The 19087-nt window shown below is 34.4% G+C and overlaps 1 protein-coding gene across 1 annotated transcript in view; it reads left to right on the forward strand.

Annotated features, from left to right (window-relative positions):
* The window catches only part of atp9a (ATPase phospholipid transporting 9A), a 110788-nt gene that overhangs the window by 69842 nt on the left and 21859 nt on the right, over positions 1-19087 (forward strand). The window contains exons 20-26 of the mRNA XM_073939324.1: positions 2201-2290; positions 6551-6695; positions 9508-9572; positions 12120-12275; positions 14291-14355; positions 17183-17291; positions 17376-17433. Coding sequence (XP_073795425.1) covers positions 2201-2290; positions 6551-6695; positions 9508-9572; positions 12120-12275; positions 14291-14355; positions 17183-17291; positions 17376-17433 — 688 coding nt within the window. The remainder of the gene's footprint in view (positions 1-2200; positions 2291-6550; positions 6696-9507; positions 9573-12119; positions 12276-14290; positions 14356-17182; positions 17292-17375; positions 17434-19087) is intronic.

The following is a 19087-nucleotide window of genomic DNA, read 5'->3' on the forward strand; positions in this document are numbered from 1 at the left end:
TTCAATTAAATGATGTGCATGGTTTTTTAGAAATGTAAATGATGTAAATAATGTCATGGTCCAGAGAGGACAATACACAAGACATCAACGAGCAAATAAAGGCAAGGGCAGGTTCAGCTTGACTCGTGTGTTTAGCATTGAACACCAGTGTGTTATAAATGTGTTTGTTTTTTTGTTTGTTTTTTGTACGAAGTTCCCTATAAAAAAATTGGTAACACTTCACAATAAAGTTCATTAGTTAATGCATTTACTAACATGAACTAATCATGAACAACACATGTACAGCATTTATTAATCATAATTGAACATTAACTAATGCATTATTAACATCCAAGTCCATGCTTGTTAACATTAGTTAATGCACCATGAGTTAACATGAACTAACAATGAACAACTGTATTTTCATTAACAAACGTTAACTAACATGAACAAATACAGTAGTAAATGTACTGTTCATTGTTTGTTCATGTGAGTAAATGCATTAATCAACATTAACTAATGAACCTTATTGTAAAGTGTGACCAAAAAATTACCATGGCAGCTTTAATGTATTAGTTTGGTATATTTACCTTCGGCCCACCCCCTTAATCAAATTTGGCTTTTGGCACTTCATAAAGCTGGATTTATACTTTCGCCTGGCGCCACATCGTGCACCTCCGCTGACTGCATGCGCACCTTGCGTAATAGACGAGGCTTTTATACTTGCTGCGTTCGCCATTGTGATATTCTTTAAAACGACAAGAGGAGGACCACAGAACATGAGTTGCTCTATAAATATATTTTTTATATGGCAAAAATAAAAGCAAAATAAAGGACATGTGCTAAAAAGAAAAAAAGTTATCAAAGAAATAATTCTGTGACTTCATTTTAGTTTTGTAACTATTAAATTGTTTTAAATTCAAATTGCAATATATAAATCAATGTAAAACCTGTAAATGATGATAAAATATATTCTGTAATTGTGTACCTGGGTCTCCACTTTTGCCATTACCTCTTTTGGTTTTAACAAACTTATCCTTCAGCTTTTTTCAAACCTTTTAAAAAAACTTTCTCCTTTCCCACAGCTGTTGCAATTTTTAGCCAAGAATTATTGATCATTAGGTTATCTCTATGACCATAAATCATAAGGTTTCTGTACAGTCGTACTGTTTTAGACAAAATCTCTTCTGAGTGATTCATATTCAACTCAAATCAAATGTCCGCTGTTCGCTCGAGTCACAAAAAAACCATGCGCACCGCCAGCTGAAATCATGTCTTGCGCACCCAAAGCGAACTCCGCAAACTCCGCGATGACGTCACATTCGTCGCGCGTACTTAATCGAACAAGCGGACACGTAGAGTATAAACCAGGATTAAGAAAAGGTTTGGGCATCCCTGCTCTACAGTTTCCTCAGTGTAAACAAAGCATAATCCCTCATGTTGTTCTAACCTGATATGATATTTTTAATAGGAAAATGAGCAGTGTGAACATTCTTACAAACATCTCTTTCAGTGGTCGACCACAAAAAGAAAACCATGATTTAAAAATGACATGACAGTCAGTCTGTTTACTCTCAGACCTTTCTTTCTGTTGTCGATATCTGGTCAAATCCATTAGGGTTCTCTTAATAATGCAATAGGGACTTTCTTTTAAAATAAAAATGCATGATTTAATCCTGTAATACAGCGTCAAATTTTTAGCACAATATCTCCTGTCCTTATATTCAATCATTCAACTGAAATGATGAAGTGAGATTGGAGTAAAACACGTTATTAAATGTGGTATTCACCTGCTTTCAGATCAGCATTAACACAGAGATGTAGATAACAGAGAAGGAAATGAGCAGTGTGAACATTCTTACAAACGTCTCCTTCAGCGGTCGACCGCAAAAAAGAAAGCCAGGTTTTGTAAATGACATGACAGTGAATTTATTTACTCCCAAACCTTTTCTGTCTAACGTCGATATCTGCTCAAAGCCATCTGTAAACACTAAAACAACAGTTACTAATGGTGAGCTTCCTGTGTGAAAGCAGCAGGCCGTGCAAACCTCACAGTTTTAGACGGTTGAGCAGAGAGCTGGTTGAATCTGCCAGCTGAAGTTAATATCTCAGGCTGTGGTTCACCGCTGGTGTTTCTGAGATCTTTATCTGAATGGCTGCTTGTGTGTTTGTGTGAGGGGGGGGAAACACTAATGCTGCTGAACTCTCCGCTGTCTTGCAGGTAACCACTCGAAGCGAAGCTCACCTTGAGCTCAACGCCTTCAGGAGGAAACACGACTGCGCGCTGGTGATATCAGGAGACTCTCTAGAGGTGAAATGAGTCGCGTGAATACTTGAAGAAAGAAAAAGGAAATAAAAACATTGATGTACAGATATAGTCAGAATTATTAGACCTCCTGAATTATTAGCCCCCCTGTTTATTCCTGTTTAATGGAGAGAAGATTTTTTTCGACACATTTCTAAACATGATAGTTTTAATATTTAATTTCTAATAACTGATTTCTTTTATCTTTGCCATGATGACATAATATTTGACTAGGTATTTTTCATGATACTAGTATTTACCTTAAAGTGACATTTAAAGGCTTCCCAGCAGACCCACAACATCAATACCATTGATGTAGACCTTTTTTTTGGCTGCTGCATGGACGGCGCCATAGCGACCAGTGTTGCCAGACGTACGATAATTATCGTATTTGTACGATAATTTCGACCTCTGTACGATGTACGATCAATAATGAGAAAAATCCTATAATGTACAATAATTTCAGAATTTTATGGCATTTAAAAGTAACTTCATTGTAATCTTCGGGCTTCTTTACTTATTGATCTAGCTGCATCTTTTCTGTACTGTCTATGAGAAGAAGGTGGAGTTAGGCACGTTTTCTATCTCATCTTACGTTGCCTCTTCTCAGCCAATCAACGTAGAGAATGGCTCTCTCTCACGAGTTAACGCTCCTGCTGCGCGTGCCCATGGTTAGGTCAGTAGTTTTCAGTTTGAGGTCGATCTTTTAAGCAATAATGTTAAAACAATTTGTGCTGTAAAGGAAGGTGAGAGGGACGAGAGTTTTCCCTTGATGTTCGCGTTTTTCCCCATTCAAATGGGTCTTGTGAACATGTTTTTTTACAAAGTTAGTCTCATCAAAACAAAACCTCAGAAAATAAATGCCTGAACATCTGACAACATGTCACATTCAATGACGTCAACTCAGAGGTGGAGTTTGAACCTTCCCATTAAGGTACCTAGTTTTTTTAACGTATTGTGGTAATTTGCACGTTGTGTTAAAACGCTATGTGTCTAGATAATAGCTGTATACTCTCAGTTTGACTCGTGTACGATAATTTTCCTCCAAATACGATAATTTTGAGGTTCTGGTACGATACTTTGACATTTCCAATCTGGCAACACTGATAGCGACCAGCGTCTTCCGGTAGAATGGTTAGAACTTCCGTTTACAGCGTTTACAACAGGTAATTTGAGCTCCGAAAATGGGTTTCAATAGCGTTTTTAATGGGTTACAGAGTGTTTTTGTGACACACAACTTAGAAAGGTGTATGTTAAAGCCATTATAATCTGTCAGATGTGATTCAGGCGCGAGAAAAAAACGTTTCCTAGTTCACGCGTCTGCCGTCAGAAATACAGTGTGTGTGCGTGTGTTTCCCCGGCCTGTCAGTTGTTAGCTCAGTAGCTCTTCAACACACACACACACACACACACACACACACACACGTGCGTGCAATATTTCACTGCATTATAGAGCAAATCAGATTACTGGCAGGAAACTTAACAGGTATGTAAGTCATGCAATTTACAAAAATTACCCAATTTTATACTCTGCTGGCTGATTTGCTGTTCATTATAATCGCGAGCCGTTTATGTTTCATTTGTGTTTTTTAACCATGGTTGGTGTTTTTCTGTCATTTCAAAATGACACTAGCCTGTATTAGAACTTCGTCACAGTTATTAAAACAGTGTGTCAGTGGGACAGTACAGGCTATGTGTGTGTCAAACATTTTTGTGAACTACATTTTTTTGGGCGGGTTATATACTTAAGAGAAAGAGAAAATGTTGACTTTAGCAATGATGAGGCTTCATTTAAACAGCATAAGATGCTGTCTGACAACGAGGGAAAAATGCATCACAGCAGCTGCTTTCCATCCCAGTAGATCGCATTTTTTCAAATAATCAGTTCAGGAGGTGGCGCTGATCGACAACAGTATTAGTTAAAAGATGATAAAAGCAAGGGCGAGGCAGTGACGCAGTAGGTAGTGCTGTCACCTCACAGCAAGAAGGTCGCTATGTCGCTGGTTCGAACCTCGGCTCAGTTGGCGTTTGTGTGTGGAGTTTGCATGTTCTCCCTGGCGTGGGGTGCATTATCGCGTGGGGTTTCCTCCGGGTGCTCCGGTTTCCCCCACAGTCCAAAGACATGAGGTACAGGTGAATTGGGTAGACTAAATTGTCCGTAGTGTATGAGTGTATGTGTGTAAATGTGTGTGTGGATGTTTCCCAGGGATGGGTTGTGGCTGGAATGGCATGCGCTGCGTAAAAACTTGCTGGATAAGTTGGCGGTTCATTCCGCTGTGGCGACCCAGGATTGATAAAGGGACTAAGCGGACCAAAAAATTAATGAATAAATGAATGATAAAAGTAGGTAAAATAGATTAAAACTATTGCATCAAAGCTGTCCAAATGTGACTGTTTATACGCATCAGCTGCCGACCGGACGTTCTTAGCATTCTCCACATACACGCAAAGCATAATGGGTAATTTTGCGTTCTAAGAAAAAGGTCTATAAGGTTAGATTTAGGTCGTCAGCATCTAAGGACAATGTTATTTTAACGTCCAAAAATGACGTGAAATGATGTTGATATTTTGTTGATTTTAGTTTGTGTTGGAAAGTGACCGAAATCCAACGTCGAACCAACATCTTAAACCAGGGGTAGGGAAACTATGGCTCGGGAGCCACGTGTGACTCTTTGACCACAAAAAATGTGGCTTTCTCTCTTCAATTATCTTAATTATTTTCAATTAATTACTTTAATTATTTTGAAGTTTAAAAAATTATAACTGCCTCTAGAAATAAGTTTCCTGTTGTGAATACAATTGCAATTCTATTTTTATTGTATTTTTTTTTACAGCAAAATTACTAAGAACTCAGTTTACAATAAAAAGACGTTTCAACCAAAGCGCATGTGTGGCGCTCAAATCGTGACACCAATAAAGGACAAGAAACATACATTTCTATTGTAACCTCAGCACGTAGATTCAAGCTAAATTCATGAATTTATTTATCCCCAATGGCTCTTTTAGAAAAAGCATTTTCCAAATAAAATCAGAAATGGCTCTTTCCTGAAAAAAGGTTCCTGAGCCCTGTCTTAAACCAACGTCATATTGACGTCAAATCCTGACATTTATTCATCAAGTATGGCAACCAATATCCAATGACTGATGTCATATTGATAATGTCCATACAATTTCAAGCTATAACACCATTAGACGTTGATATTTGGTTGTTTTTAGGTTGCGTTGGAAAGTAACCAAATTAGGCTAGGTATGGTAATTAGGGAATACATTGTATAATACTGGTTTGTTCTGTAGACAACTGAAAACAAATATTGCTTAATTATTAGTCCTTCTGTGAATTTCTTGTTCTTTTTTAAATATTTCCCAAATGATGTTTCACAGAGCAATAACTTTTTCCACAGTATTTCCTATAATATGTTTGCTTCTGGAGAAAGTTTTAGTTGTTTTATTTTGGCTAGAATAAAAGCAGTTTTTAATTTTTAAAAAAACATTTTAAGGTCAATATTATTAGCCCCCTTAAGCAGTATTTTTTTTTTTTTTGATTGTCTACACAACAAACCATCGTTATACAATGACTTGCCTAATTAACCTAGTTAAGCCTTTAATTGTCACTTTAAGCTAAATACCAGTATCTTGAAAAATATTTAGTAAAATATTATGTAGTGTTTTGACACTGTATATGACAGACGAGACAATCTAACTAAAAGCATGATGCTTGCTGTAAACTAGGCTACATTATTTGAGCATTAATTATGACATTAATATTACTTTTTGTGGTCCAGCTTGTTTTTCTTTTTTAATTTTAAGTTTTTTTTTTTATCTGTAATAGGCTACCACTGTTGACCCGCATTACTAGTAAAATAACCAGCCTTTTAGCAAAACCTGGTATTTTCCTGCAGATTTGACGCAGACTAAACTAAACTAAAAGCACATCAGCACCAAGGTAAAATCAGATGCTCAAGACATAATTTTTATAAATGACTTATATTAAACATGTAGCAAATATATGACAGGTTTGTGATGCAAAAAATATGCAGTATCGAACTGATATCCAATACAAGTATCAGGTCAGTTCACCTCTAATATTATTTACTGTCATCATGGCAAACTATTAAAACTATTATGTTTAAAAAAGTGTTGAAAAAATTATCTTCCTTAGATAGCAATTAGGGAAAAATATACAGGAGGGCTAATAATTCTGAGTCCAGCTGTATATTAAGTTGTATTTCTTCTAAATATGATGGTTTAGTGTTGTTGTTGTTGCAGGTGTGTCTGAAGTATTATGAGTATGAGTTTATGGAGTTGGCGTGTCAGTGTCCGGCGGTGGTCTGCTGTCGCTGCGCTCCAACACAGAAAGCTCAGATTGTTCGTCTGCTGCAGGAACGAACTGGCAAACTTACCTGCGCTGTTGGTCAGTGTACAACTTCCTTTTAGCTCAGTGCACTTCCTGTGACACAAGTTCTATTTGATCTAGTTTGTATGTTTTTATTTGGTCATGAAGAAGCTATGTCTGAATTTATTGGTAATAACTTTACAGTTAGGAAAAATAATTAGTTATAATTAGTTATAGTTTTGGCAATAGATTAAAAATTTTTACTAATTAATCACAATTTTTTTTAGTTAATCGCGATTAATCACATTGAAAAGACTGAAACTTGTAATTTTTTCTTTTCAAATGTAAAATTAATGTATACTCAAGACAAAGAAACTATTTAAATTCAATATAAGATTGTTTATCAGAATTTTTTTTCAACTTGTAACTGATTTCATGTAAACAACATGCCCACAATAAACCATCAAGATCCTCAAACTGTTGGCTTGAAAGCCATATTTATTACAGAAATAAAAACACAGGCTTGTAAGTGCCATTTGAATTTCAAAACAATCAATGCCGATAAAAAACAAAAATTGATTTCCATGTTGAATTCTAAGTGGACTACAAAACAAATCCAAAACACAGGCATTGCAGATATGGAAATTGAAAAATCTGTGGACATTATCGGGGGACAACGTGGCCCTTTTCTTTTGAATGATGTGAGCTGAGAGTGAGAACAGTCTCTCACAAACAGAATCACCGAATCAGCATATAAATTACAGTGCCTAATTTTGGTGCCACTGGTGTTGCGACAAGGAGCATCAAGCGGTACATCAAAGGCATGCACAGGTACGCACTAGGTCACACCAAAGACTATAGACTTCTTAAAGGGACTTTGGTTACACCATCTCTAAACATTAAATTCTAAACAACATTGAGGGATACGGACACTGTTTGCGATGTTAGGTGTTTGATCTTGTTGCTAGGAAATGCAGAAACACCAATACACACACACACACACACTAAGTGCGCAGTACAGAGCATCTGGTGAGCGATTCCTTTCAGATTTGAAAACGCGCATGATGGCGTTCATCAACTTTGCTTAAACTAAGCATTCTAAGGTATGGCTATATTTCTCAAGGATTCTGACACAATAACATGAAGCAGACTATTTACAAAAGTTGTGTGTATAAGAGAGGGGAAACACATCAAACTTAATGAAACATTTGAGGGCGCACAGAATCAACTTGAAGGCAGAGGAATGCACCGTCTCTGACAGCTTGCGACATCATCTGGCATTTTTACTGAGTATGTTTTCATGGACACCAATTTTTGGTGATTTTAATATGATTGAGATAATACTCTGATTAAGAGTCGACCATGTAAACAGCAAATTTTGATTATCTCAAAGGACCACCGAGTCACAAAATGCGGAAATTTTCCCTTTCCATTGGCATGCGGCATCAAATTCCTATAAAACAACAGCCTGGTGATGCAACGTTAATTGTTTTATACTGATACTTTCCTTCTAAAAGCGTTTCCTTGGTTTTATCCATATTTCTTTGCAAGTTGAACACACGTGGGATGCAACAGGAAGTAAAAAAAACTGCATTATAACTGCGTTAATTGTGTTTTATATTTCAAATTAATTGCATGTGTTTACGTGCTAATTTTGACTGCACTAGTTATTATTAGTCATTAGCTAACGTAATGCTAGTAGCTGTGTTTTTTTTTTTAAGTTTTTGCTTTTTTTTTTCTGATGTTAGTGTTTTATTTTAAAATTGTGCTGTTCATTTTAAAAGTTTTATATTTTACTTTATGCTGTTCTTTACATTTTGTGTTCAGTTTTTAGTCCAAATATAAAAAAAAATCTTAAATACAACAAACAGGCATTTTTTAGACAAGTGAAAAATATTTCATTGTTTTTAGTAATAATCAAATATACGTTGAGATATATATAATGCCATATACATAGGTGTGTGTGTGTATATGCACAAAAAAAATTATTAAGTAGAAAACCCTATTATTTTATTTATTTATTTTTATTATTATTTTTTTATTATTAAATTAGCTTTTATTTTTTGGGTTTTATTTTATTTTTTAATTTAGTTATATATATATTTTTTTTCGTTTACATTTAATTTAAATGATTTTAATTTTAGTTTTTTACTGTTATTATATTTTTAAATGTTTTCATTTTATTTTTAAGTTGCGTTTGTTCATAATTTGTGTGGAAAATATCATTTGTGTACATGCGTGTGTGTGTTTTTTTATCTTTTGATTTTACATTTAATTTTATTATTTGTTTTACTTTATTTTATTTTTTTTGTTCTATTTTTTATTTGTTACTTTCTTGTAATTTTTTATTGTAGTTTTATTTACTTTAATTTAGATATATTTTATTTTTGTTTACGTTTTTTTAAAATTATTTTTATCACAGTTTTTGTTTTTTTACTGTTAATATATTTTTAAATGTTTTCATTTTATTTTTCAGTTGCATTTGTTCATAATTTGTGTGAAAAAAACTAATTTGTGTGCGTGCGTGTGTGTGTGTGTGTGTGTGTGTGTGTGTGTGTGTGTGTGTGTGTGTGTGTGTGTGTGTGTGGGCGTGCGTGTGTGTGTGTGTGAATAAATTTTATATAATAAAATTTAAACAAAGATAGAGAAAATCATAGTTAACAGTTCAGATATATAGAAAAAAGCTCTTTGATGCTTCCCATATCATCAAGTTCAGACTGTTTGCTAATATCTGCTAGCATTAGCATATAGCATCAGTTACAATTGAAGGTTTAATATTGAATCTTGGCCTAGATATGTTTACATTTACATACTGTATGCATTATGGACTTATTCCGGGTCACGGCACCATCCGTCTCTGGCTCATCACTGGCTGTCTTTTCTCTCTCAGGGGACGGAGGAAATGATGTCAGCATGATCCAGGAAGCAGACTGTGGCGTGGGAGTGGAGGGCAAAGTAAGACCCAGCAGTTTCAGAGGCGCAAACACACACATATACACACAAACACACACTACTGCTGTATCCGGACACTTCCTTCCATCTGCGCTCGCTGCGTCAAACACACACACTTTACACTTCACACACACATTCTCACATTTATTGCATTACACCACACTGAAAGCTAACATTTGACGCTAGCATTAACATGCTGCAACTTCCCATCACTGACTCACAGTGTGTTACCATCATAATTCAACCTATTTATTATCTAGATACAGTTTCCTGCTCTGGTTAATCTTGGTTAATTCATGTCTTATGATCTTCCTTTCGATTTTAAAATGTTTATCAGTTTCTGAAGCAATTTATAGGCCATTTTTAGTCACTATGCTTTGCATTAAATGTATTTGCATCTACCAGCTAACTAGTATATTACTGTGGTCAGCATTCTTAGCTGTATCGACTATTTAGTATCACATTACTTAATCTCTTTTTTTGGACATACAACTTTTTTTATTTGGAATAAGATAAAGGTTGGTGACACGGTGGCTAAGTGGTTGGCACTGTTGACTCATAGCAAGAAGATCAATGATTCAAGCCCCGGCTGGGACTGTAGACGTTTTTGTGTGGAGTTTGCATGTTCTCCCTGTGTTAGCGTGGGTTTCCTCCGAGTGCTCCAGTTTCCCCCACAAGTCCAAACACATTCGCTATAGATGAATTGGGTAAGCTAAAATTGTCCGTGGTGTATGTGTGTGAATGAGTGTGTATGGGTGTTTCCCAGTGATGGGTTGCAGCTGGAAGGGCATCCGCTGCATAAAACTTATGCTGGATAAGTTGGCTGTTCATTCCGCTGTGGCGACCCCGGATTAATTAAGGGTCTAAGCCAAAAAGAAAATGAAGAAATGAAGATAAAGGTTGGCGACACGGTGGCTCAGTGGACAGCACTGTCGCCTAACAGCAAGAAGATTGATGATTCGAGCCCCGGCTGGGTCTGTAGATGTTTCTGTGTGAAGTTTGCATGTTCTCCCTGTGGGACTAAGCTGAAGGAAAATGCATGAATGAGATTTCAGAACACTCAAGAAACGCCACTAGAGATTAGTTTAGTTCAATATATACTGATTTCAGGAATCACATCAGCATATGATTCCTGAAATCAAAATATACTGAACTAGGTGAACGGATAATTTAGAAACACACTGTAGACGTTTTATGAGTCTAAACGGACCTAAAATACTACACAGCCGAGTTTGACCCAGTTGTGGTGCACCGAGCCCACTTTCCAGCTCATCAAAATGAGTAGCCATGGGAAGGTTAATTGATACTGACTCATTCATGACTAACTCGGCTTAAACCTTGATTGGCTTGGCGTGGTTTGTGGGTCTTAGTTATTTCCTCTCTTCGGTTCATTCAGTCACTCAGTGATCCGAATATGCTTAATATAGTCCAGCTTAATTTAGAAAACACTCTTGCTTACACTCTTGACTGTTAGTTTATGTACTGTATTTGCGATTTCTCCATCACTCTCCAAAGGGTTTCCATCACTTGATTTAAAGTGGACCTATTGTGCAAAAATGACTTTAAAAAGGGGTTTAAATATTGTTGTGAAGTAAAAGTCTGTGAATATAACCAGGTTCTAATGGTGAAGGTTAATTCATTTTATTTTTTGTAATCACACTGGATTAAAACAGTCTGCAGAAACACTTTTTACATGTCATCAGAGGGGGAAAGCCCCATCCATAAGTGACGATCTGTTTTTTGAATCTGCCACTATGCTGAGTCATTTTTAGCTCCACTCTCTTTTGAAAAAAAGCTCAAATCTCATTTGAATTTAAAGCTACTGTCACCAAAATGGCCAAAATTTAGATCAATGCCTAAACGGGGCAGATTCAAAGAGTTCTAAAACATTATCTGTGGGGTATTTTGAGCTGAAATTTCACATTTACACTCTAGAAACATCAGAGACTTAAGCCCAACCCCAAATCTACCCCTTAGCCCTTCCCTTTACAAAGGGGTAGGGGTGTCCCAATTCTCTCTAGCTTGAAGGCATAGGGCTAAGGGGAAGGGCTAGATACCCCTCAAAAGAGAGATTTTTCAGGACCACACTCGAAACCAAGGGGTAAGAAAATTTCCTGGAAAACATCAGCTACATTGGCAGCATGGCTGCACACCGAAGTCAGGAGATGCACAAATGAGTATTTTTTGTTAATAATACTGATTTTTACAACAAATACATTCATAACGACGTTCATGTTTTACCGTCATGTTTAAAAAAAAAACACTACAATAAAAACCGCTAAATTTCACTATATAATCTGTATCTGTAACAAGCAGTTGGACTGGTGTATCTAATAAAATGGCCTGTGTAGCTGTAGTCATTTGTAGTTGTATTCATAAACTGCTTGCTAACATCTATTAATGTGGAGTTAATGCTTAACAAATAACTATTTGCTAATGCCTAATAAGTGATTCATATTGTGTAGTCATTATAAAGTGTTACCCAGCAGTTTATCTTGTAGTGAAAGGAGTAAACACTCCAGCTGATGTCCGTTTTTGTGTGTATTACAGGAGGGCAAGCAGGCGTCTCTGGCTGCTGATTTCTCCATCACTCAGTTTAAGCACTTGGGTCGCCTGCTGATGGTCCACGGCAGGAACAGCTATAAACGCTCAGCGGCGCTCAGTCAGTTCGTCATTCACCGCAGCCTGTGCATCAGCACCATGCAGGTACTGTACATCTGCTCCATTCATCAACACACTAGCTGCACACACACACACACACACAAAACACACTGCTTGTTCAGGCAAGGGTCAGTGTTGGTGTTTGGGGATGTTTGGCATTTCGATCCATGATGGTTTAAAGTCGTAGAAAAAGCTAAATAGACTTTTTAATTTTGTTGCACACTATGTTTAGTTGTATATGTTTGCACTTGTAGAGTTTGTTTATAATATAGCTTTAAAGACCTTTATTTTAAAATGAGGCAATAATTTCCAATTCAGCAGTGGTTATTCCAAACATTATGGTTTCATTAATATATATGCAAATAAATATGAATCTATAAATAAGATAAGTAAATCTAAAAATATATAAGTAAATGTATAAATTAGAGAGAGTCCAGGTGAAAATGGTTTTTCCCAACTTTTTTTTTTCTTTAACCCCTGTGTGCTGTTAGGGATGTTTTCATCCACTCTGGGGTGATTTTGATATTATTTTGGCCACAAATTTCTGTTTCAGTAAATTTAATGATCTTATTTTGATGCATATTTTGGGAAAATGCGTTAAAAAATGTTTCCAGAACTCAGCAATACACTCTGGGCAAATTGACTACCCTTCCGTTATATTAGTGGCTGTTTTTGCCCCATTGACTTCCATTATAATGACATTTTTTGATTTGCAAAGGCATGGTACCATATAATTATGCATTATTTATTATTGGTGGTTTTCCCTGTTGAGACGAAATTGTAATTTTTTACTGTTGATAATTGGTTGTAGTTCAAAAATAGCTTAGTTTCTGGCTTTTATATGGAGTTACATGGAGTAAAGTGTGAGCGTGAGAGAGATCTTAATTGAGAAAATCAAAAACAAGCAGCTCAGCTCTCAGACATAGTAAACATAGTAAATGTATTTATGCGCGTACAATTTAATTTGTTGTTTTACTGCATAGAACTTCATGTAAAAGCCAGAAACTTTTTGCACAGGCCTATCTAAAGCAGTGGTCACCAAACTTGTTCCTGGAGGGCCGGTTTCCTGCAGATTTTAGCTCCAACCCTAATCAAACACACCTGAGCAAGCTAATCAAGGTCTTACTAGGTACTTGAAACATCCAGACAGGTGTGTTGAGGCAAGTTGGAGCTAAACCCTGCAGGGACACCGGCCCTCCGGGACCGAGATTGGTGACCCCTGATCTAAAGGGTTAATAGTGCCAACCAGGGCCATAGCTAAAGGAATTGAGGCCCTCTGGAAAAAATATATCGATGTAAGCCCTCACCATCCCCTGTATACACATATACAGTTGAAGTCAGAATTATTAGCCACCTTTGTTTCTTTTTTAAATATTTCCCAAATGATGGTTAACAGAGCAGGGAAATTTTCACAGTATGTCTGATAATATTTTTTCTTCTGGAGCAAGTCTTTTTTTTTCGGCTAGAATAAAAGCAGTTTTTAATTTGTTAAACACCACTTTAAGGTCCAAATTATTAGCCCTTTTATATATAAAATATAAAAATATAAGTTAGAGAGAGTCCTGGTGGAAATGTATGTTTCTGTCTGTTGATGCTATTTTGTGTTTTGTGTAGCATAAATATATATTTGGGTATAATACCAATAATTTTGCATGCATAAAATCTAAAGTTTAAATGTAATAATATAAGTATTAAGTATATTAACATGTGTAAAATGTTGCATCCATATCATTTAATTTTACTTTAATTAGATTTTTTTTTTCGTTCTTGCTTTTTACAGTATTTTCAGATGTTTGTAGTGATATGAGAAAATTGTATGTGTAAATATATATATCATGTTTATATACTCATAGAATTATGACAGTGTGACATTATGACATGATATTAAAGGCAGATAGACTATTATTAAAATAGTTCTCATATAGTTAAAATAAAAATCATATACATTGCATATATGTAATTATATATAAGTGCTCTGTAGTTTATAATGAATCATAGTTTTCTGAATTAATCACCAGCACGAGTGAAAGATATCTTATGTATGCTTATGTATGTTTCAGGCTGTGTTTTCCTCTGTCTTCTACTTTGCATCTGTTCCTCTGTATCAAGGCTTCCTCATTATCGGGTGAGTGTTGATGAGTCATTTGCACTGGGTGATTCTCTCTGGCATTTCAGCCATGTGTTTCAGAAAGCTCTGACATTTGAGGAGCGCTCAGCCTTTTTTCCATCAAGAAGATGTACATCAAAAAAGCTTTTGTTCTCCTCAAATGAACAACGGGTTAAAGATGAACTGGCTTTAGGGCTCTTATGATTCAGTTTGTTCATCAACTACATTTTTCCTGGACTTGAAAAGTTTTGAAATATTAGGAAAATCAATAATAAATAATGTGATTTGCTGTACAATATTTCAGTGGCTAGAAATGCAGTCTTTAAGCCGTCTTTAGGTCTTTTTAAATCTTAAAATGCAGAGTCTTTTTAAGTTTTTCAAATGCAGTCTTTAAGCAGTCTTTTAAGTATTTTTAAGTCTTCAAATGCAGTTGTTAAGTCTTTAAACAATCTTTTAAGTATTTAAATGCAGTCAGTAAGCAGTCTTTTAAGTTTTTTAATGTAGTCTTTTTGCAGTCTTAAGTCTTTTTAAGTCTATTAAGTCTTTAAATGCAGTCTGTAAGCAGTCTTTTTAGGTCATTAAAATACAGTCTTTAAGTTTTTAAGCAGTCTATTAAGTATTTAAATGCAGTCTGTAAGACAGCTTTTAAGCCTTTTTAAATCTTTAAAATGCAGTCTTTAAGTTTTTAAGCAGTCTTTTAAGTTTTTTAATGGAGTCTTTTTGCAGTCTTATGTCTTTTTAAGTCTTTAACTGCAGTCTTTAAGCAGTCTATTAAGTTTTTTAATGCAGTCTTTAAGTTTTTAAGCAGTCTTTTAAGTTTTTTAATGGAGTCTTTTTGCAGTCTTATGTCTTTTTAAGTCTTTAACTGCAGTCTTTAAGCAGTCTATTAAGTTTTTTAATGCAGTCTCAAGTTTTTAAGCAGTCTATTAAGTCTTTAAATGCAGTCGTTATGCAGTCTTTTAAGTCTTTAATATGCATTCTTTGTGTTGCGCCACGCTGTTTAAATAGCAAATGCATTTACGCTCAAATGTGCGCCCATAGGCATTCTGGTCTAAAAAAGCAGGCGTGTTTTGGCGCGTTGCTATTTTGAGAGACTGTAAATAGTCTGATCTTAAAACAAGAAAAAAGTCGATCTATTGTCTGGCGCAAAGTGCGCCTTGCTTACACACTACAAACAAGATCCAGAGCAATACGCAAATATCTTTACATATGAAAAAATATAATATCTTAAGGATATATATATATATATATATATATATATATATATATATATATATATATATATATATATATGTATATATAATAAGGATATATACAGGATATAAATATAAATGATTAAAATATTACAAAACATATTAATTTCTAGCCTTCATGACCACTGCCTTACTTTCTTCATCTCGGGAGGCTTTTTCAGTTCATTCATAACAATTTGCTTTTGTATAATGTTATTATTATTAGCAGTATTATTTATTATATCCATATTTATATTTGTTTTGTTAAAAACAAGCTTAGATTTGTCCACCTGTCAAATTTTAGACCATATGGGGCATGGCAGGTGTATTTGGAAATAACTCAGTATTTTGACCACTCTTGGTCATTATTGTTCATTTATTCGTTTGCTAGAAATTAGAACTGAATTTAGAAATAGTTTTGAAACAAATCTTTGCGCTTAACAAACGAAATTAATTATTTATAGGCTAATTGATGTCTGTGCGTAAAGGTTTCCCTATCCACGAGAGCAAAAGCGAAAGTGAACTTACTTTGTCAAAATGCGCTCTTGGCGCGACGCAGCTGGCTCTTAAAGGGAATGGGAGATGAGGCTCTAATTGGTTTATTCTCAAAACACACCTATAACTCATTAAGAAAATAAACTCAACCCTTTTAGACCATGCGCCATGGCGCAAAGCGGATTTTCCCGTCCTTCAATTAGCAAAAATGCGTTCTGACACGCCCTGAAAGCGTTTGCGCCCTGCGTTTTGCGCTCTGCGCATGGACCGTCAAAATACAGCCCTAAGTCTTTAAAATGCAGTCTGTGAACACTTTTAAGTCTATTAAGTCTTTAAAATGCAGTCTGTGAACACTTTTAAGTCTATTAAGTCTTTAAAATGCAGTCTGTGAACACTTTTAAGTCTATTAAGTCTTTAAAATGCAGTCTGTGAACAGTCTATTAAGTCTTTAAATGCAGTCTTTTTCAGGTCTTAAGTCTTTTTAAGTCTATTAAGTCTTTAAATGCAGTCTGTAAGCAGTCTTACAAACCTATTTAAGTCTTTAAAATTCAGTCTTTAAGTTTTTAAGCAGTCTTTTAAATCTTCAAATGCAGTCTTTAAGCACTCTTAAGTGTTTTAAGTCTTCAAATGCAGTCTTTAAGCTGTCTTTTACGTATTTTTGTGTCTTTTAAGTTTTTCAATGCAGTCTTTAAATCTTTAACTCTGCTAGAAGTGCAGTCCTAAAATAAATTACATTCTTGAAATCTGGTGATGTTGAATGAGTTAAAATTGAGACAAATAGACAGATATTAATTTTTATAACCAATGCAGATTATTTGGATGCTATGTGCATAATAACCAATGTACAAAACCAAAGTTTATGTAAACTGAATTAGGTTTAGTTATAAGACTAGGACTAAATTAAACATGCTGTTTGTTTGTGGTACTTGTGCCATTACTGATTATTGGTATTTAATTTAAATTGTATTAGCTTTTTATTATACAAAATACATTTTCCTTGTAGATTTTTCAATATTATTTTATGTATTTTAAAGTTATATATTTGAACATTATTATACATTGCATCAGAATTTTTTATTTATTTTTGGTTGTATGAAATTTGCTGATGTGTCATACAGGTACTCCACGATCTACACCATGTTCCCTGTTTTCTCTCTGGTTTTGGACAAAGATGTTAAGTCAGAGGTGGCCATGTTATATCCTGAACTTTACAAGGATCTTTTAAAGGTATTTGTGACACTCAATCTCAACTACAACCTACAACCATTTAGACATTTTATTTACCATAATAATAATTGTATTTGCTTTCAGGGACGGCCGCTCTCCTTCAAAACGTTCTTAATATGGGTCTTAATCAGTATCTACCAAGGTAAGCCAACAATCTGCTTCTTACACAGTTATAAGTCCTCCTAAATTATTAGCCCCCTGTATATATTTTACCCAATTTCTGTTTTATGGAGAGAAGGTTTTTTTTAACACATTTCTAAACATAATAGTTTTATTAACTCATTTCTAATTACTGATTTAATTGACCTTAGTCATAGTGAAGCCTTTAAATGTCACGTTAAGCTGTATAGAAGTATCTTGAAAAATATCTAGTAAAATATTATTTACTGTCATCATGGCAAAGATAAAATAAATCAGCTATTAGAGATGAGTTATTAAAACGATTATGTTTAAAAATATGTTGAATAAATCTTCTCTCCGTTAAACTTATAAAAATAAATAATTAAATATATAAAAATATACGGGGCGGCTAATAATTCAGGAGGGCTAATAATTCTCACTTCAACTGTATATCAATCACAGTTTTTCAGCCCCACTGGTGTTTGCCTTTAAGCTCAAAGTTCACATAACACTTAAGGAAAGGAAGTGCTTAAAAAAAGTTAAATTCATGCAAGTGTTCTTCCTTTTCCTGAGATCTTTGATCGGACAGTCTCTGGAATTCATATCGCCCTAATGAAACGAAGCCTCACTGCCGAGACAAACATTTTCTTTTTATCCTGACCTCTGTCATATATTTGCAGCTAAAAATGCATACAATAATGTGCTTTATTTAACTTGAAAGAATGAACTTTTCTGTCCTTTACCGTAATCGTAACCTTTACCCTGAAGTCAAATTAAACCAGAGGAAGATTGTCAAAAATGTTAGAATGCAGTCTCAAGTGTAAAGTGTTATTCAATTACTCATGTGCTAAAAATATAATGCATAATAATGAAAATATAATACACAGCATATTTCATTCTGTCAAATAAAACTTTTTACTATATTTGATCATTTCACACTTTATAAGTTCCCTTTTGTCTTGTTATTAAATGAATGAATTAAAAAAATTGTAAATAAATAAATAAAAACTACAAAATATATATATAATTGTATGTTTTTATTCTTAAAATAATTTAAGGATTAATCAAATAAAATACTTATTTTTTTTAATCTATCAGACTTTTGTTGATTTCACATGTTTTTTTATAAAAATAAATAAATAACTTAAATGTATTTTTGTTCTTAAAATAATTTTAGGACAAAACAAATAAAATACTGACTTTTTCACTCTAAGGCTTGTATTAAGCACTTGTGATTAAATAAAAAAATATATTAATAATTAAATTAATATACCTAAAAATGTATATAATGTTTTTGTTCTTAAAACAAGTGTAGGATAAAAAAATACTGACTTTTTTCTTTGTCAGACTTGCATTTGTTCATTTCATATGCTTTTTTATCAAATATATAAATAAATAACTTTATTATATTTTGGTTTTTAAAATATTTTTAGGATAAAATAAATAAATTACAGACTTTTTCTGCTTTCAGGCTTGCATTTGATCCTTTCATATGCTTTTGAGTCATACTATATTCTTACACAGAATGTTATATTGTAGTCTCAAGTGGAGTTCAGTTAATAATCAGCTAAATACTATATTAATTAAATATATATATATATATCAGGGGTGATAGCGTTCCGGCACCACGCCGGATTTCCGGCGTACTGTGGCTGCGGGGGGAAAAAAATCAGGTT

Source organism: Danio rerio, chromosome 23 (genome assembly GCF_049306965.1).
Source record: "Danio rerio strain Tuebingen ecotype United States chromosome 23, GRCz12tu, whole genome shotgun sequence".
In the NCBI taxonomy this organism is placed as follows: domain Eukaryota; kingdom Metazoa; phylum Chordata; class Actinopteri; order Cypriniformes; family Danionidae; genus Danio; species Danio rerio.